At 38.9% G+C, this 21,982-nt stretch overlaps 1 protein-coding gene across 3 annotated transcripts in view; it reads left to right on the forward strand.

Moving 5' to 3' along the window:
* The window catches only part of daam1a (dishevelled associated activator of morphogenesis 1a), a 305,416-nt gene that overhangs the window by 135,690 nt on the left and 147,744 nt on the right, over window positions 1–21,982 (forward strand). For all 3 annotated transcript variants that reach the window (XM_039741919.1, XM_039741918.1, XM_039741920.1), the window contains exon 2: window positions 126–348. In XM_039741919.1, coding sequence (XP_039597853.1) covers window positions 166–348 — 183 coding nt within the window. In that variant the 5' untranslated portion in view covers window positions 126–165. The remainder of the gene's footprint in view (window positions 1–125; window positions 349–21,982) is intronic.

The following is a 21,982-nucleotide window of genomic DNA, read 5'->3' on the forward strand; positions in this document are numbered from 1 at the left end:
TGTTCTTTAGATGTGTGGTTGCTTTGCCTCATTTGTATTTTTGTTATCTAAACAAATAAATCGGCCCATAATTTATAAGAAGTTTCCACCGCTAACCTATTGCATTTTTCTTTTTCCTTTTCCAGGTATCAATAAATGAACTGAGGTCCAAAAAGATTTGGCATCATGGCCCCTCGAAAGCGAGCTGCGAGGGGGGTCTCCTTCATTTTCTGTTGCTTTAGAGGGAGTGACCACCCCGAAATTACCTATCGCTTACGAAATGACAGCAACTTCGCTTTGCACACCATGGAGCCAGCACTACCCATGCCTGCCCAGGATGAACTGGATGCCATGTTCCTGGAGCTTGTGGTAAGTTTGTGTTTTATTCTTATGGTGCTTATAGATGTCAGTAGTAGATGATGATTGGATATCCAGATACAGTGGAACCTCGGTTGTCGAGCGACTCTCATCCCAAACAAATCAGTTTCTGAACACATTTTTTGAACAAAAGATGCACTGGTTTCTAAGCAGAATCTCAGTTCCCAAACAGAAAAAACAGCAATCCATGTTCTCTGCGGGCTCAGATGTGTGTGGGAAGAGTGGCAGTTACATTGCACTCCCCGCTCAGTGCAGACTCCTCCTTTTCTGAAAAACTCAGTTTTCTAAAAGCACACAAAGCAATAGTTTCTTGCATAAACCAACGTAAAATATCTGTTCCTGTATGCAGTGCGCTGTTGCCGTGTGTTCTCCGTCTCCAGCTGCAGGGGAGATTAGCGGCGCGCACACAAACAATAGTTTCACACATAAATTGACGTAAACGTCTTGCTCGTTCTGTGGCCACTGTTACTTCATGCTCATCATTTCTGGCTTACAGCAGTTGTGGTTGCCCTGGATGGGAGGCATTGGTGGAGTTTGCATTGCAGTCACCCCAGGCTATCATTGCTGTAGGCGCATTGGCTAATCTAACATGTTCAGCACTACGATCATCTAGAGACCGATCAGCTGTTGCTGGTACCTCAATTTCGTTTTCATTCTCAATCTCCAGATCACTTGAACCAAAATCTTAATCTGACCATTAAGAGTCCAATTCAAAACTGTAAAATATATGCAAAAAGTAATCCACTGAGTATTTTACTTTGCACATTCGTGTCACTCTCTCACCAGTTGTCGGTACCATTCTTGCCATTGTTTTCTCTTCACTACCCACGCAGATGCAGAGAATTAGATGTCAAGTCAATGAGTCTAACATTCCTCCAAGCAGAGAGAAACTATATTTACTATAATTGCATGAGTTTTTGACGTTTACAGCTGATTTTCACCTTTAACCCCTCATGTCAACAAAAATTGACATCTGCCCAATGAGCCACCATGGGGCCAAAGAACTTCTCTGTACATTTAACGTGAAGTTGAATTTTCATCTATATTTTATCTATTTATTGTGTTTATTCTTTTGTGTAAGATATTATGCATTTACATTGGTTTTTCTATATGATTTTATGAATGAAGTACTGTTACAAATGTTTAAATAAGCAATCATCTGGGGATTAGGAACAGAATAATCTATTTTACATTAATTCTTATGGGAAAATGGCTTCAGTTTTCAAGCAAATCTGTTCCTGAACAGCCTTTAAGAATGAATTGTGCACTGCAACCAAGGTTCGACTGTATTCTGTACTTTTAAGTGGTTATGTTGATAAAGAGCAGTTAAGAGTTTTGACACTCGTATGGGCTTGTTTAATAATGGCACAATTTAATCATTTTATGTTACATATACAGTGCTTTCAGAAATGATTCAGACCCATTCACTTTTTTCACATTTTATTATTTTGTAACCCTCTGCTAAAATCATTTAAACAATTTTTCCCTCATGAGACAGCACTCAACACCTCAGAATGACAAAGTGAAAACAAGATTTTAGAAATGTTTGCAAGTTTATTAAAAATAAAAAATGAAATATCCCAGTGACACAATCATTTAGTAAGGTCTTATATGGGGATTTTGTGCCACTCTTCTTGGGATTAATGAAGTATCTATCTATCTATCTATCTATCTATCTATCTATCTATCTATCTATCTATCCATCTATCTATCTATCTATCTATCTATCTATCTATCTATCTATCTATCTATCTATCTATCTATCTATCTATCTATCTATCTATCTATCTATCTATCTATCTATCTATCTATCTATCTATCCATCCTGTAAGTCTTCTCAATGTCTGATGGAGACCTTAAGTGAACAGCTTTTTCCCCCCCAAGTCTCTTCAGAGATGTTCGATTGGGCTCAATATTTACAAAGTTGACCAAAAGTCATTAATGTGCTATCTTTGCTTTGTGCTTGCGTTCATTCTTCTATTGGAAGGTGTACATTCATCCCTGTCTAAGGTCCAGAGTACAGTAATCTCAAACAGTTTTTCATTAAGGATATCTCTGTTCTTTGTTCTTTGCTCTGTTAAGTTTTCCCTCAACCTTGTCTAGCATCCCAGTCTGTACCGCAAAAAAAGAACCATCACAAATTCATTGCTTCATTGCTGGAATGGTGTTGCACATGTGAGGAGCTGTGCCTAGTTTTCTCCAGATGTTACACTTAAAATTTAAGGTCAAACCGGTTCAATCCTGTTTTTTTCAGACCAGAGAATCTTGTTTCTCATAGTCTGAGAGTCTTCAGGTGCCCTTTTGCAAACCCCAAGCGGGCTTCAGTGTGCCTGTTACTAAGGAAAGGCTTCTGTCTGGCCACTCTGCCATAAATCTCAAATTAGCGTTGAGTTGCAGTTGTGCGTTGCTCTTCTGGAAGTTTCTCCCATCTCCACACAGGTTCTGCTCCGCTGGCGTGACCATTAAGTTCTTGGTCACCTCACTCCAACGATTGCTTGGTCAGTCAGCTAGCTGTATAAAGAGTCACCATCATTCCATACTTATTCCTTTTAAGAACTGTGTGCTTTTGGGAAACTTCAGTTCTGCAGAATTTTTGTTGCCTTTCACAGATCCGTACGTCGACCAGAATTGTCTCTCTGAGCTGTGCAGGCAAAACTCCTTCGACCTCATGGCTTGGTTTTTGCTCTGATAGACATTGTGAACTGTGAGACTTTCTGCAGATGAGGATGTGCCTTTCCGAATCAGGTGTGTTCAGTTGAATTGGGCACAGGTGGGCTCCAAGAAAGGTGTGGAAACATCTCAATGACAATCAGTAAAATGGGATGCACCTGAGACAGAGTGTATAGCGAAGGGTCTGAATGCTTGTATCAATATGAAATTTCCATTTTTATTTTTATTAAATTTACAAACATTTCTAAAACCCTGTTTTCACAATGTCATTCTGGAGGATTTGAGTGCTACTTGATGCGGGAAAATGAAACAATTTTAGCACAAGGTTGTAACATAATAAAAATGTTAAAGTGAAGGGGTCTGAATATTTTTTGAATACACTTTATAAGCCCATTGAGTGTTTGTGTAACTGCAATTACTGAAGCTATGCAAGTTTTTGATTTCACATATACTATTTTCTTTTCTTTGATAGTATTACAAAAAGATAAACACTTAACGGATTAAATCTTGCCTGCTTTAGTTTTATCGAGTTTTTATCCACTGTGCTGCTTGAGTCCAATGATGTTGATCTTCTGATATTATCTCAGAAGTTTCCAATATTAGAAATATTTTACTGCTTTCCAACAACCAATGCCATCTTTACAAATAGGATTTTTTTTTTCAAAAGTCAAATATTTGCATTAGGATTCATCCTTAATGTTTCTTATCCTGGTGTTTTCCTGTTCTGTTGCCAGGATTTTACTGGCATACAAAAGTAAAGTTATACTGCTGAGACTTATTTGATCAAAGTCACTGGCAGAGCCAAGCAGAACTTGTCCATCTGTAATGGTCCTTCTGAGAATAGGAATTCTGCCACATTGCTGAGCTAACGTAACCTCCTTGTAATGACATTTTTATTTAAATAATTTTTATGAAATAAGCTGGCATAGATTGCATAGGAACCCCACTTTTAACATGGCTCTAGGCATCATAATCTGTGCTTAAATTAATTTTATAGTCTTACACTCGCTGCGTCTTGAAGTTCCCATTTCTAATAGCTTGGTCATTGTCTCTTGGTGGGGTGCAGACCTGCACTAGGGCTTGCACTTCTGCAGTGTGTTCAGTCATTTGCAGCTGGAGCTCATGCTATGATGTGTGCTCAGCTGCTGAACAAAATAAGACAGGCAGTCTTTATTTTAGGGATTGTCTTTTCTATCATTATAACAAAGGCACTGTGGAAAGTGTTAACAACACTGTGCTTGTAATACTAGGTCTGTTTGTCATCCTCAAGTTTGGCAGCTTCAAAAACTGTATTCCCATGAGACCTAAAAAGGATATACAAGTCCAGCAAAGGCTTTATGTTTTGGGAATGGGATCAAAGTAGGGAGAAACAAAACATTCATCACAAATGAGAACAAGATTTGAGCTTCCCTGCGTGGATCTAATTAAATGTTAAGAGGCTCCCTAATACTGCACGTTATAACAGTCTCTCGTTCCCCTATTATAATAACATAACATCCCTCCAATTAAGTGATAAAGAGGAAAAAAAAATAAACACGTAATTTAAAGAAGTAGAAAATTATTACACAAATAAAATTAAGAATTGTGTGATCATGTAAATTTGTATCCCACAGTTCCCATTACACCAGTACTTTTTGTAGTATATTTGTACAGTATACTGGCATGCATTTTTTGCCATACATGGCATTCCTTATAGTGCTGCACATGTAGAGTTGTGTGTACTCGTGAAGAAAATAGATAAAGTGAATGTAAACATGCATCAGTTTTATTCAAACCTTTCTCTGATGATAAAATCACCAGTGTAGCTTTAGAGCTTGAGGAACAGGAATGGGGACCATAGCTGTGAGGACAAAACGAGTATTAATTTCCAAATCCGCTTATGTAATACTTAGAAAATTCTGGCATGTATTTATTCTGTGTGGTAAACTCTTAATTTGCATTTTACTGAAAGATGGCTATGTTTCATCATAAATACTGACCAGTTAAAACACTTGTTTTCCATGAATTGGTCTACTGTTTTTCCTCCACCTCTTCAATCACTCTTATTTGGTCCTGTTTCTTCAAACTCTGTTGTCGCTTGTTAAACAAACCTTATTGTTACTTGTACAATAGTCGCTGCATTCATCATTTGCCTGTGACCATTTTGGATTTTGAATACCAAATTAATAGGAGCTTCTGCATTTAAGTTCTCAGACTTTTTCCCTGTTGTTAATGACTATAAAATATTCCTGTCCATTTTTCTTTTACTGAATGTACTTAATCAAGTTCTGAGTCACAAAGAACCTGGGCCTGTCTGGATACAGGGCAGGAAGCAACAGTTAGGTGTGATGCAAGGCCATCACACACCCTGATTCACACTTAGTAATTTAGAGTTTCTAGTTTACCTAACTTGTACTAGTATGTGAGAGAAAAACTGGGCCTCGGAAGAATTAATCTCATTTGAAATTAACTGAGTCATATCCAGGTGCAGTGCTGCCTGCTAAAATATATGTGATGCCCTTGAATATACTTAGAATCTACAGTGGATTTAAAAGTATTTTTCCAGTCTTTCTGCACACTTTATTGTGTTGTTGACGTAGTGAGATGTCAAGCAAAATGATACCTTTTATTGACTAACTAAAAAGATTACAATATGTAAGCTTTCGAGGCAACTCAGGCCCCTTCTTCAGGCAAGATGTAATACAGAAACTGGAGTTCCCTGTGTTTATATAGACACTAGGACAGATACAACATTGGAAAACCTTTTAAGTGAGACATCTTAAATGTAAAAAATTAATAGACCTCTTCAGGCTAAGATTCATTTAGCAAGAGAGGAGAACAATGTATGGTCAAGATCTTCAGATAACTGTCCAACAAAGTCTTTTGAAGTTTCTGATGAGTTTTTCAATACAATGTTGGTCTGCAGACAGGTTGTGTCAGTCCGAGAGATGCAAACAATCCTCAAGTGTATACATTTGCCATTTTTGCCCATTAGTCTGTTCTCAGTAACCCATAATGACAAAGTGAAAACATGTTTTCAGAGAGGTGTGCAAATTCAAAAACTGAAACATTTCTTAAAATATATTTATTAGTATTTAGCTCCTTAACTGTGGCACACCAGTTTGTGTCCAGGCACATTGTTTGCTTTCATTCCTCCTGAGATGTGCGTAGAACTTGATGGGAGCCCACCTGTGGTTAACTGAATTGCTTCTGCGTTGTTTAGAAAGTTACACAGCTCTGTATGTTAGGTCCAACAATTAACACTATGTGGAAGGACAACATCTAAGTCATGGAGTCCAGGGAACTCTCTGTACACCTACACACAATGAAGTTGTGGTAAAGCATTTATCAGGGCAAGGGAATGAAATCATATTAAAGCTTTGTGTATTCCCAGGAGCACAGTGGCCTCAATGATTGTGAAATGGAAGAAATTTAGAATCACCAGGGCTCCTACTAGAGTTGGCTATCTGGGCAAACTGACTGACAGTCAAAATGAACCTTGGTCAGGGAGGTGACCAGGAACCCAATAGTCACTCTAACTGACCTTCAGAAGTCCTCTGCTCAGATGAGAGAACCTGTCGGAAAGATGACAGTCTCAGCAGCACTCCATCAATCAAACGTTTATAATGGAGTGGCAAGACAAGGAGCCTGTATGAGGAAAAAACTTTTCTTGTCTGATAAGACAAAAATTTTACTCTTTAGGGCAGAACTCCAAGCACAGTGTCTGCCTAAGCCCAGTCACTGCTCACCACCTGCCTAACAACATTCCTACAGTGAACCAGGGTGGTGTCAGCATCATGCTCAGGGGTACTTCTCAGCTACGGGTACAGTACTACTGGTCAGAATTGAATAAAGGAAGAATGCAGCCAAATACAGAGATGTCCTTGAAGACAACCAGCTCCTGAGTGAGTTCAACCTGAAACTGGGGTGACAGTTCACCTTTCATCACAGCACTAGAGCATCTTTGGGGGTGTCTTGACTGTTATTGAGAGACCCCATTGAATATATGTGGAGAGACCTGATGATGGCACTTAACAGACACTTCCCTTCCAGTGTAACAAAGCATGAGAGGATGTGCCAGGAAGAATGCGATAAGATGCCCAAATCCAGGTGTGCAACAAACAGACTCAAAGCTGTCATTGCTGCCCAAGGGGATTCAACAAGTTAAAGTTCTGAATACCCTATGAGAAATTTCAGTTTTTGATTTTTTTTTAAATAAAAAACCTTTCTGTTTTAACTTTGTTATTATGGGTGGAGTGGAGACTATTGGGTGAATTTATCCATTTTAGATTAATCTACAGCACAGTAAAGGTGTGCAGAAAGTGAAGTAGTCTGAATACTTTTTGAATCCTCTAGATTTTAGCCAAATATGTACATTTTAGTTTAATAGAGAAGCAAGAAGCTTCCTTTAGTGGTTGTGGTGGTATGGGGGTTTCAGCATTTAACTGGTCTACACATTATATTTCACACACACTTTTTTTTTTATGACATATTATTCACGAAAAGCTAACACTACTCTGTAGGCACTGTTTGACTCCACTGACTAGTGCCAGTAAAAACCAGAACATGTCAATATCTCAACCATGATGAAAACCGAAGCAGTATCTCTGCAATAAAACCAAAGTTTCCAAGAAGCAAAATTCACAAAATTTTGGAAAAGCCACATCATTTCCAAAACTTTTATCATCACACATCACTTTTAGGATTGGTGTCCGTTTGCATCCCAAATTAATTAAATTAAGGATCTGAAAAGTCTATGGCAGTTGATAAGAGATGACATACCAGAATGTTACTGTGGATAGACACACCCTATCCACAATGCTCACCCACCTGCTCGCTTTATTTCTTCATCTGTCTCTATGATTCTGTCACTTGTTCACTCCTTTTTTTTCTTCACGCCTTTTTCCTGTTTAAAAAGTTGGTATGTAGTGGGTTATTGTGAAAGATGCGTTCAATATGTGGCTTCACATCAAAAGGACATCTTCAAATGTGGTTGTGTTTACTATTGGTCTCTTTGATTCTGGACCCTGATTTCTGTGTGTTGATGTGTTAATTCAGTGTGTGGGTGTGTGATGTGCTTCACATAGCAGATGTTCCTTGTTAGATGTGCCACCACCTAAAATGCCCAGTATTCTGGCTCTATTTAAAAAATTGAGCATTGTGTTCTCAAAGTTAAAAACAGGAAGGCCTAATCAGATTTGTCTACAACACACTTATAAACCGGGTTTGTCCTAAAACAGACAAGCAGAATCAGATCACTGTACCCATGCACACTATACAGCATAGTGCTTATACAGTTCCCTTGTGTGTGCAATTATTTTTACTTGTTTGAATAGTTTTCTAAGCCTTCACTTCCTTGGAATCAATGCTTATGTGATGTCTTCTACAGTAGGAGAATCTAAGAAATCGTTTTGAAATCATTCTGTTTTTACAGGTTAAGATTTTGCCCACTCCTGACAACATAGTTGAACATTACTAAATATCTCTTTAGCAAAGGTGTATGGCTGAGAACATGTTGCTTTTTCGCTAGCATCCCATATTGTTCATGGTTGTGCAGCAATTCTGAACTAGCTTAACAGTTAGCACGTTCCCACTCGTAATCAACGACCTCTATAGTTTGTTTAAAGTGATCATGGGCCTCATATTAATCACTGTAAGTATATTCAGCAACCTACTTGTCAGTCTTGATGTTACCATTGATACACCTTAGGAGGTTTTATGATGCATTATAATACACCAGTTTTCACCTAGGTGTAATTTTCAGTCTTTATCGCAGACTTATTTCAGAATTTCTGTGTTTGGAATGTTTTGACCTTCGTTTCTGATTCACTGAATGAGTTTTCATCCTGGTATTTTAAGGTCATTTGAAATACCGAGAGTTTGCACGTGTGGTTTATTTACTTCTATATCCACTCTGGTAATGCAATTTGTTTTACTTTAAAAAATGTATTGTGCTATGACTTACTTATTCAGAACTTTTTGGACTTTAAAGAAAGAATAAACAGGAGAAAGGCCCATAAGGAAATGGGAAAGTTTCTCCAGTTGCTAGTGTGGATAGACTGTCTCATAGGTATGCTGTGGCAGGAGTGTAAATAGGTTGTGTTTTTGTGAGATACAACACTGCGCCCAAAGTCCCTTTGGAGTGCACAGACCTGGGTGCAAGGGTGCAGTCCTTTCCTAGGACTTGAGAAGGCAGATAGCCCCCTGTAGACATACGAGATGCCGAGCTCTCTGGATAATGGAGGTTATGTGGGATAGGTAGAAGCCTGGGTAAACTGCCTTAAACTGGCAATTGAAATTGTAATAAAGATCAGGTATTGTTTTGTTCCCTGCAGTCATTACTCAAGTATATATGCACGTGTTTTACATTTTTATTTTTATTATTGCTATCAATATCTACTTCTTTCTATTATTTAATAAGACGATAAGGTCTCTGTGTCTGCCTGGTCCCTCAGAGTGATCCGATTGGTTGGTTTTGCTTTAGTTATGCAATTGAAAGGGGAATTGTGAATGTGGAGGAGTAAAGTTTTAGGTAGCAATGGTGAGACTTATGTTCAAACTTGGAAGTTCAAAGACAGGAATTAATGTGTACAGGAGGCAAGGAAGATGCTTTGAAATGACAGCACCAGAGAGCAGGCCTTACTGGAAACACACTTCATAAGAGCGAGTGCCGTACAAGTAAGGTGCAATAAAGATGCCTCAAGTATGTCTAATCTTTATATAGCTAATACAGCTGAGTTCTCCAGTGTTTCTAGGTGTGGAAACCAATATATAATCTTTTATTATCTAGTTTATTCTCAAAGAAATGTATAAAGTTACTTCAGTCAGTTTTAAATGGAATTGTATCAGACAATTCTGGATTGGCACATGTTTTAAATTTTGAGGATTGTTAACAGTTTTGTTTACCAGAGCATGTCCTTCCGTGGAGATTTTTATTTTCCAGTATAATTAAACAGTGATTTAATGTCTTGTTCACTTGGTTTAAATATGAACGCTTAAATTGTGCATCTGAGGCATTAATATGTAACAAAATGAATTATAGTCTCAGTATGTTGGATACAAGTTTTTTCTTTTGAATTGATGACAGAAAAGTACTTTTTAGATGTCCCTGCATGGTGACTCCATTCATTGGTTGCTGCCATCACAATATTACAGCTGGAGCTTGGGTGGAGTTTTAAATATTCACCTAGGCAGCCTTTTTTTCCATATATTTTGGCATTAAATAGAAGGTTCTTATGGCGCTTTTCCACTGCATAGTACGGCACGACACAGTTCAGTTCAGCACACTTTTGGGGGGTTTTCCACTGGGAACAGTACCTGGTACCTGGTCCTTTTTTAGTACCACCTCAGCCGAGGTTCCAAGCGCCGAACCGTTACCAAAGCGTGGCGTGTAAACTGCTGGTCACTGATTGGCGGAGAAAATCGTCATTACTGCGTCACTGGCTATTCTTTTCTTTAAAGGTACACACGCGAAGTTTGTGTCCCGTCTCTCCATCGCTGGACGCAGTTTGTTGCATAAGTGGATGAATGTTTCTTCAGACATTCGAAAGTTCTCCAGCCACTGAGTGTTTGTAAAACCAGGAACAATCACATCCCACCACTCTGAAGCGCGGTTAAATGTCCAAACAGATGGTCTGTTGTGGCGACTTTTTTGCAAAATGTGGAAGATCTGTAATATACAGAATCAGCATTTTAATGTTACACTGGCAGCTAAGTTCATTTTATGCTTTGCAACAGTGATAAAAGTTAGCTAGTGACGTGCTTTTTTTAGATGCTTACCCTTGCGCGTCGTCGAGCTAAAGTGTTGCCGTTGTCTGCGTGTTGTTGTAAAAGTTCCACGGTGTCACGGCAGTAGAGGCGGCGCAACTATAACGACACGTGAATAATCCCGCCCACTCTAAAGCGGTACTAAACTGCAGTCGAAACGCAAACCGAGCCGAACTGAGCCGAACCAAGGTGAGCTGTACTGAACCGTGCTGTGCCGTACTATGCAGTGGAAAAGCGCTTTTATTTCCTATTTTGAGGAGAAGTAGAACAGTCACATTCTTACTTGTATGTCCAAGCAGAATGCAACACCGTTGCTGAATGTATTGAAAGACATACAGTACATGTTCATAGACCTTTTTATTTTTATTTTGTTCAATTAGAACTTGTCTGTTTGTTTTGTTTGTTTTTTTCCTACTTGATCTAACTTTTTATATAAGGTTTCTTTCCTATGGCATCAATGATTTTGAATTATTCTTAAGATATTAAAAATATTTAAGACAAATTAAGCAATTTTAGCTTCTTTGTGGAGGGCACACTAAACAAATGCTATGTAAGGTAATGTCTGGGGTCATTGTATTTTGTCTGGGGTTAACTATTTTGAAAGATGTCGGTAATATGACTTACCTAGTGGGGTCTGAAACTGACATCATAAATGTACTCACGGTTTTCCAGACTTGATGTAGGTCATTGACACAAGTACAGAAAGCAGCAGGAAGATGAGGATATGTGGGTTCTGATTGTTCTTGCAGTAAAGCTTTGTTTTACAATGCTTAAACCCATAAATAATGGAAAAGGTGACATTTTTAGGGGTCTTGCTGAAATGGGTCTGATCCCTAGTACACAATTGAGGTACAAATGTCACTTATGAATGCTTTGAAATCACTTAGTTTTTTTTGGGCACCTTTTGACTCACTGTTGGTAGAGAACCCCCACATTGTGCTTTCTGGGGTTACCCCTATTTTAGACCAGAAACCCCCTCAATTTTAGGCAGTTTTTGGGCCGATCACCAGATAGGAACTCCCATTGGCTGCGCGGACACACGCAGCGGCTCGGTGGCTCTCGGCTTTTGGCTTTGTTTTATTTGTAATTAAGTTTTTACTGTTATTTAAACCACTTGAAGCGTTAATCCAATCTAGAAGGGCTGATTTAATTAATATGGGGAAGTGGTTCGAGCTCCACGCATCCCCACGGCTGGACTTTATTCCACCAGAGGTACGGCGGACTACTGAGACTTTTACCATCCCCTCTCTGTTGCCGAGATGGCGGAGTAGACACAGTAAACAAAAGCGGGGCAGAAGGAGTGGACTACGCGCTAGGCTACATGCTAACCCATACAGACCGGCTCTTCCCAGTCTCTTCCTCAGTAACGGCAGGTCTCTCGCCAATAAGATAGACAAGATTCGGTTGAGGATCGCCTCACGTAGGGTGGTCAGCTATGCGGCAATTATTACCAAAACCTGGCTGGATAATAATATCCCAGACGCCGTGGTGGAGCTACAGAGGCGCGCCGTGTTCCGGCCAGACAGGGCTTCAGATTCTGCTAAATGTAAAGGTGGAGGGTTGGTGCTGTACATTTAATGAATCCTGGTGTATAGCTACAAACATTATTGGAACATACTGCTCCCCCGACTTGGAATATCTGGCGGTGAAATGCAGACCATTCAAGATGGTAAGAGAGTTCTTCTCCATCCTGATAGTGGCTGTTTATATCCCACCGCGAGCTAACGCTAAATTAGCATTGGAAGAGCTGTACTGCCTGATTAGCAGACAAATGAATGCCAATCCAGACGTAGCTGTGATTGTGGCTGGTGACTTTAATCATGTAGAATTAAAAGCGGTGCTTCCCAAATTTCGAGGATTTATAAACTTGAGACAATAGCATTCTGGATCAAGTTTAATGCAGCATCCCAGGAGGCATACAAGGCTGTAGCAGCCCCACATCTGGGCATGTCAGACCACATCGCAGTGGAGCTGATCCCAGCGTATACTCCCATGATCTGCAAGATGAAACCGACTACCAGAACAGTACAGGTATGGACTGAGGCGGCACCTTCAGCATACTGACTGGGGAGTGTTCAAAGAGGGCTCAGATCTAGAGGGATATACATCATCTGTCCTATCCTATGTGCAGTTCTCTACTGATGTTGTCCTGCCCACGAAGACCTTTAGGGTGTTTCCAAATCAGAAACTGTGGTTGGACAGTATGGTGAGGTCCCTGCTTAAAGCCTGGGACTCTGCATATAGGTGAGGCGACAGGCTGGCATATAGCATAGCCCGAAAAGAACTAAAAAAAGGAATAAACCTGGCAAAATACAGATACATACAGCGTATCGAGGAGCATTTTGATAACTATGACCCACGGAACATGTGGAAAGGCTTAAAGACCATAATGGATTATAAGCACAGCGATCAGCAGGTCAGCTATGACCCTAGTCTCTCTGATACCTTTAGCAGTTTCTTTGCCCGCTTTGATGCATCTAGCAGTAGGGAGACATCTCCCTTGGCTGGAGGAGCAGCATCAGCCTATAGTCCTGCAACTACGCCAAGTGAGGTCCACCCTAAAGAGGACCAACACCAACAAAGCTGCAGGGCCGGACAGGGTGTCGGGTAAGAAACTGAAAATATGTGCTGATCAATTGTCATGAGTCTTTCTGGACATTTTCAACCAGTCTCTACAACTTGCAATGGTCCCTGGCTGTCTCAAATCCTCCACTATTGTGCCAGTGCCTAAAAAATCAGATCAGCGGTCACCTGCCTTAATGATTACCGCCCTGTGGCTCTGACCCCATTAATAATGAAGTGCTTTGAGAGAATCCCCCTAAATTACATGAAGGTTGCCGTCCCTGCTGGATTTGACAACCATTGGTTCGCCTACAGGAGGAACAGATCGACGAGGATGCTATCTCAATAGTACTTCACACTGCCCTGACTTATCTGCAGTGCCCTAACACTTGTGTTAGGATGCCATCTGTCGATTTTAGTTCAGCGTTTAACACTGTAATTCCAGACAAGCTGGTACAAAAGCTTCATAATCTGGGTCCGTCCACATCGTTGTCTCTGGATCAGGGACTTTCTCACCAACTGGCCTCGGGTGGTTAGAATTGGAGATTGTACATCAGCCACACTGGTTCTGAACACAGGCATGCCACAGGGTTGTGTGCTCAGCCCAGCACTCTTCACGTTATTTACGCACGATTACTCTGCCAATTATGCCACAAATTTGGTTGTGAAGTTTCGGATGATGCGACCATGGTGGGTCTCATCAGACAATGATGAGACTCACTACAGAGAGGAGATACAACACCTAGCAGTATGGTGCTCAGCCAACAACCTCATCTTGAACACCAGCATGACCAATGAGGTAATTGTGTCCAGAAGAACAGAACATGCTCCTATATTCATACATGAGGAGGCTGTAATGTGTGTGGACAATATCAAGTTCTTGGGTATCCACATTACATCAGATCTGACCTGGTCTTTGAACACATCTTACCTGGTAAAGAAGGCCAGACAAAGACTCTTCTTCCTCAGGTAGATGAGACGTGCTGGATTCTCCTCTCAGCTGCTCACAAACTTCTACAGATCTGCTATAGAAAGCATTCTCTGTCACAGTATGACAGTGTGGTACGGCAGCTGCACAGGACAGGAAGGACTTGGCACGGGTGGTGAGAACATTACAGGGGATTGTAGGAAGTCCTCTCCTAGACCTGGACTCTGTATATGCTCGAAGGGTGCAGAAGAGGGCCAAATGTATAGCTGCGTATCTCACCCATCCTGGAAATGGACTGTTTATATCACTGCCTTCGGGAAAGTGGTACAGAAACATAAAAACACGCATCAGCAGACTGAAAGACAGCTTGTTCCCAGAGCTGTGAAGTCCATCTGCCCCTGCTGATACACACACATACATCTACATCTACCCCTAACCTGCCCCACTGTAGACATGCACATGCACTTTCCCTCGTAATCCTCCCCTGCAGATCCACGCATACAGATCACTGGTCTCTGCAGGCGTACTACCTCAGGAAATGTCTGGACTTGATGATGTTTTATTGCTGCTGTCTTTTATACTTATGTTTAATTTATTATTTATAGTGTATTGTGTATTTTAAGTATACTGCTTTGAAGCTGAGTCCTACCAACAAAAAATTTCGTTATGTGCATGCATAATGACAATAAAGAATTCTACATCTTCTACATATTTTGGGCATGCAACATGGCAAATTTCCAGGAAAATATTTGGCAAACAAGGTGACCTGCAAATGCAGCGATTCGCTGTGAAAAAAGAATTGTCAAATTTGTGCCGATCACCACTGTTGATTACCTAGAAAAGGTCCCATGAAATGTTAATGAGCATCTCTGGAGACTTCTGCCTCTACATCTGCCAGTACGAAAATGAATGAAGTACAGTCTTCATTGTGAATTAATCGTTATACCATGTGCATGCAATAGCTCCAAGTTCATGTTTTTTGTCAGTCCTTTCCAATTTTTTTTTTTAGTGCAATAAAAAATTATTGATGAATGAAGAGCGTGTGAAACATGTAGGCTGAAGACTATCCGGTCCTTGTAGTGGACTGGACACTTGTGGTTTTCATGGGTACTCTTTATTGAAAACTGGCCATCTTGAATTTGTTTACATGTCGGCCTGAAATCTGCCCTATTGCAAATATATATAAATTATAGGCATGTTATATGCTACTAGATAGCTGATCATCTTCAGTTTTATGGACTGAATTAAAAAAAATAAAAAGAAAAAAAGAAACGTACAGTATGGTGGGTGAAGTAGCAGCATTTATATATTGGCCAGTTTTTAAGATTACAAGTCTTGAGACAGAGTAAAATGGCTTAGCAGGATTCTCTGGAGTATTTGATAATTTGCATACTTTACAGTAGATTTTATTTCTCAGTATCATGTAGGAATAAATAGATTTTATTTAAATCTTTTATTCATTTTAATATCAATTTATATATTACTGTATGTTGTTTATTAAAATAAAGGAATTCTTCCCATGCATGCTTTCAAGCTTCTGACAAAAAAGGTGAAGAAAAATATCCTGCCATTAATTGCAGTGTCACACACACTTTTATAGAAGCTATTGCTTAGTTGCTATAGGGCTAGGTTTGAAATTACAAGGCCACTGGCTCTGTTTTATGGAGTTGAGGCTTGTCTTGATCGAATTCCAAGAATATGCTCTATAGGCTTTAAGTAAATGAATGAATAGATAGTTAAAATTCATATTTTTGTTTGACAGCATATCTCTACTATTGGCCTTCCCACCATTAAAGGATTAGAGGTGAAGGATATACTGTTATAAATGGTTATGATCGAAGATATTAAAAAAAAAAAATCTGTTTTGCATATTGTCAGTATAGAGGTCACAGTTTTCACATGCTGAAGTGCTTTTTGTCATCCATTAAAGAAGTGATTAATGTCAATGTTTTCCCTGGGTCTGGGGGTTAAATAAGAAGGTGGCCACTGGGGATTAAATGACAACTTCATATTATCACCATGTTTATAATTCGTAACAGTCTAACAATTCACAGCGTAGGGGCTTGTGTTGAAAAGCCTTTCAGATGAGGTCACCATATCAAAGCAATCAACCTTCTCTCTTCTGCTTGTTTTATTAGAAACAGTGAGCTATGTTTTGCTAACCCTATGGAGCCTTGATTTCTTACACACTTATAGTCGATAATTATCTAAAACTCTTTGCAATACTTTACTCATACTAATTAGGTCATGCTTACAGTCCTAAAACCTTTATTTATATATTTATTTTTGATAAAAGTGCACTTTGAAAACCTGCTTACCCTTCATTTCATTTTGACTGCTCAGTGCAATGATGAAATGCTTTATTGTTCCTGTTATCTGACATTCTCAGGCCCAACTCGGGGAGCAGCCTGGGTTTTATTAAGTTTAAAATTGCCTGCTTGATTTAGAAAAGTGCTAATCCATGCTTAAGCCTTGCAAGTTAACACATAGTTCAGTAAAGCAGTCAGTATGTGAAATGTGAAAGTCATGTTTTTGAGTGTACCAAGTGAAAGTCTTCTGATATTATTATTATTGTTATTATTGCTTAGCTTCCAATGAATAACACAAATAGGAGAGACTGTAGCAAACTCCTTCACTATTGCCATATTGAGTATTGTACTCAATGACCCTAAACAAGTCATATTTCATGTTGGTGCTCCAATGTAATAAAATGAAAAATCAATGACACTCTCGTAAACAAATCATTACTGTTAGTTGGCCCAGATTGAAACAGTCCTGTCTCCTTTCCTCATTACTCTGTACACCCTCGACTATAAATATAACACCATATCATCTCCCTTGCAGAAATTCTCGGGCGATTCAGCACTTATGGGTTGTACTGATGAGACAAAGTAGTTGTTTGGTACAGAAAGAATTGTCTGCAACTTAATACCCGCAAAATACTTTTTGTTTGGTCACTATTTAGGAAGTAGATGTTGAGGTGGTGCACTCCTACAAGGACTTGGAGGTCCACACCAGTGACAAGATGGACTGGTCTTGTGTGTAAGAAATGGCAGGGCAGGCTCTTTTTTTTTTTTTTTTAGGGGGCTGCACTGTTTTAATATGAATAGTGACCTCCTTTGCATCTTCTACAACTCTGTGATGGCCAGTGGAATTTTCTACACTACAGTGGGCTGGGCTGGTAACAAACTAATTAAAAGGTTATAGAGAAGGAAATAATTAAAAGAAAACTGACTGCCATTATGAACAATGCTGCACATCCTTTTTCTGACACACTGACGACATTCAGTCAACAAAGTCTTCAACAGAAGTGTGTGAAGAAACACAATGGGGGCTCCTTTACACTGACAGCAATGCCTCACTGTGACTGGGTCTGTCAAGTCAGATGTTTTCTTACTTCTTTCCGATTTTTTGTTCAGACCTAATTGTGTGTGCAGATATATATTTATTTATTGACCTTCTGTAAAAAGTCATGTTTCCCCTGAAGAAAAAGTTCTATGTATTTATAAATATCTAAATAATTAATTCAAAATGAATGCTACTATGATTGAACTATACCTTAAAGTGCCAGAGACTGAACACAGATGTATTACTGATTGAATTTATCACATCAGTGTACTGGTGATTTTTTTTTAATTTCTTCAATAATTCAAGGTTATGAATGGTTAGGTTTTTAATTCTAGTATACATTTAATGTAAAGCATTTTTTTTACAAAACAGAATTAAAATGACACTGATGGCAGAACTTTTTCAATGTAAAATGAAGAGGCAGGCAATGTTTGAAGCAAAAATGGATCTCATACTCATTTATTCTTATGTAGTAAGACCTTAGGAAAGGCTTCTTTTGGTTTTCATAACATTTCTAAAATATCACTAGATAGGTTTATTCATCTGTGTGCAGTGTGTCATAGTGACATGATGGTAAAATGACTTAAAATGAAGGATTCACATACAAAATATACTGTATAATATCAAGTCAAATGTGTCTCAGTTAAGCCCCCTCAGACCACTCCAAAGTGATTTTGCGTAAACAGGCCACATTGCAGAGATGAATAAACACCTTACTGATGTTTAGTAAATGTTATGAAGAACCAAAGGAGTGTTTGTTAAGGTCTTATTGCATAATAGTATATGTGTAATAGATACATTTGAAGTGTTTTTTCCCTTCAAATCTCACTTTTTTAATTTGATTCAATGACATTGACATTCCAGTGAACTGATTTTGTCCTGAATCATTACTGTGGTTATATTTTAAAACTAACTCTAATCACAGTATTGGGTTTGATCAGTATCATTTGATCCAGTGTGCATGGTGCAGACACATCTCAGTGAAAATGGTTATATTTTTGTTTACAGATGTGTAAAATACATTATGTAAACCCAACAAAAATATAAATTAGACATTTTGATTCTATTCCATTTTGTTTTAGACTCTTATGTATGGAGAAAGTAACAATGAATGTACTGTACATTGTACATTAGAAATAAAACCCTCTGAAAACTACTTAATCCAGTTTGATTGGCTTTTTTTAAACCTATTCCAGCAACAGGCATATGGCAAGAACCAATGGGATGGGTAGTCAGTCCATTTCAGCCAATACTTCTGGTTGACCTGATAATAATGTCATTGTGGATGTACCTGTAGAAAAACCAACACCAAAATGGGGAGAATATACAAACTCCATAAAGAGAATGATGAGGCACATGTTGAATCTTACAATGCAGTGTATTTAATAGTAGATATTGGTAAGCAAATAAATGCTTTATACCACCTTTCAAATCTACCAGGGTGCTTAGTCCATTGAGGATAATCAGATGTCAGTATCACTACTGTCAACTTATTGGTCACTTATTCCATATGTCTATGGTTCTCTGTATAAAGAAAAACTCTCTAATATTTGTGTGAAATTTACTCTTAACAAGTTTCCAACTGTTTCCCACTGTTCATAATGAACTCATTTTTAAAATAACAGTCTCGATCCACTGGACTAATGTCCTTCATAATTTTAAACACTTCAATCATATCACCTCTTAATCATCTTTTGCTTAAACCAAAAAGGCTCAGCTCTGTTCATTTTTCTTCATAATTGATCCCCTGTAGCCCTGGAATCGGCCTAGTCACTTTTCTCTGGACCTTTTCTTGTGCTGCTGTGTCCTTTTTGTAGCCTGGAGACCAAAACTGCACACGGCACTCCAGATGAGGTCTCACCAGTGTGTTATAAAGCTTGAGCATAACCTCTGGACTTGTACTCCACACATCAGGGTGCTATATAACCTCGGGGTTTTATATCTGAGTGTGTTTTTTTTTTTATGTATATACAGTGGGTACGGAAAGTATTCAGACCCCCTTCAATTTTTCACTCTGTTATATTGCAGCCATTTGCTAAAATCATTTAAATTAATTTTTTTCCTCATTAATGTACACACAGCACCCCATATTGACAGACAAAAAAAAGAATTTTTGAAATTGTTGCAGATTTATTAAAAAAGAAAAACTGAAATATCACCTGGTCCTAAGTATTCAGACCCTTTGCTCAGTATTTAGTAGAAGCACCCTTTTGAGCTAATACAGCCATGAGTCTTCTTGGGAAAGATGCAACAAGTTTTTCACACCTGGATTTGGGGATCCTCTGCCATTCCTCCTTGCAGATCCTCTCCAGTTCTGTCAGGTTGGATGGTAAACGTTGGTGGACAGCCATTTTTAGGTTTCTCCAGAGATGCTCAATTGGGTTTAAGTCAGGGCTCTGGCTGGGCCATTCATGAACAGTTACAAAGTTGTTGTGAAGCCACTCGTTCGTTATTTTAGCAGTGTGCTTGGGGTCATTGTCTTGTTGGAAGGTAAACCTTCGGCCCAGTCTGAGGTCCTTAGCACTCTGGAGAAGGTTTTTGTCCAGGATATCCCTGTACTTGGCCACATTCATGTTTCCCTCGATTGCAACCAGTTGTCCTATCCCTGCAGCTGAAAAAACACCCCCACAGCACGATGCTGCCACCGCCATGCTTCACTGTGGGGACTGTATTGGACAAGTGATGAGCAGTGCCTGGTTGTCTCCACAGATACCGCTTAGAATTAAGGCCAAAAAGTTCTATCTTAGTCTTATCAGACCAGAGAATCTTATTTCTCACCATCTCAGAGTCCTTCAGGTGTCTTAATATATATATATATATATATATATATATATATATATATATATATATATATATATATATATATATATATATATATATATTAGTCAATGTTAGTCGATAATTATCTGAAGCTCTTTACAATACTTTACTCATACTAATTAGGCCATGCTTACAGTCCTAAAACCTTTATTTATTTACTTTTGATAAAAGTGCACTTTGAAAATCTGCTCACCCTTCATTTCTTTTTGATTGCTCAGGGCAATGATAAAATGCTTTATTGTTCCTGTTACCTGAAGTTTTCAGGCCCAACTCAGGGCGCAGCAAACCTTTGTTAAGCCGGGGTTTTATTAAGTTTAAAATTGCCTGCTCGATTTAGAAAAGTGTTAATCCATGCTTAAGCCTTGCAAGTTAACACATACTTCAATAAAGCAGTCAGTATGTGAAATGTGAAAGTCATGTTTTTGAATGTACCAAGTGAAAACCTTCTGATATTATTATTATTATTATTATTATTGCTTATCTTCCACTGAATAACACAAATAGGAGAGACTGTAGCAAACTCCTTCACTATTGCCATATTGTTGTAGTATTGTAGTCAATGACAAGTCATCTTTTATGTTGGTGCTCCAGTGTAATAAAATGAAAAATGTAGGACACTCTCTGAAACAAATCCTTACTGTTAGTTGACCCAGATTGAAACAGTCCTGTCTCCTTTCCTCTTTACACCCCCGACTATAAATATAACAGCATATCATGTCTCTTGCAGAAATTCTCGGCGATTCTGCACTTATGGGTTGTACTGATGAGGCAAAGTAGTTGCTTGGTACAGAAAGAATTGTCTGCAACTTAACATCAGCAAAGCCAAGAAACTGATTATTGATGTTCACCGCACCAAAGAGCCTCTTTGTTTGGTCACTATATATATGGCACAACACAATGCACAAACCCCAATAAACTCAGTCCGTCCTTCAGCCACCTCCACTCCTCACTCTCAAGCTCCGTCATATTCTTACCAATTCCGGCTCCCTGAGTGGAGTGAGGCAGCCTCTTTTATACCCCACCCGGAAGTGCTCCAGGTGTTCCTCTGTCAGTTTCCAGCAGCACTTCTGGGTGTGGTGGAAGCGCTGCAAACCCAGGCTCCGGAACAGTTCAGGTGGTCACGGGCCCCAGCAGGGTTGAGCTTCTAAGCCCCAAACCCGTGGCCCTGTTATAAACCAGGGGGGCTGCCCTCTCGTACAATTGTTTAAATTATATATATATATATATATATATATATATATATATAAAAAAAATTGTGTCTGTGTGTATGATTGGTAGGCTTTATAAGACGCTTGTGTTAAAGGGGTTTAATATCTTAGAAGTAACCACGTGCTTTTTTTATTTTTGGGGAAAAAAAGGAAAAATAAACAAGAAAAAAATTGTTGTTTACTTTTGGAGACATTGTTTAACCCTTAAATATCTTTTACACCTAAAATTTGCAATAGAATGTAGTGTGCCATTAATGAGCACATATTAAAACAAAAGTAATAATTATGTAATTTTTCTCACCTTCAGAAGGTGAAGAGTCTTGCTTATTGTAGCTGGAGGGTT

This window comes from Polypterus senegalus, chromosome 18 (assembly GCF_016835505.1).
Source record: "Polypterus senegalus isolate Bchr_013 chromosome 18, ASM1683550v1, whole genome shotgun sequence".
Lineage (NCBI taxonomy): Eukaryota > Metazoa > Chordata > Cladistia > Polypteriformes > Polypteridae > Polypterus > Polypterus senegalus.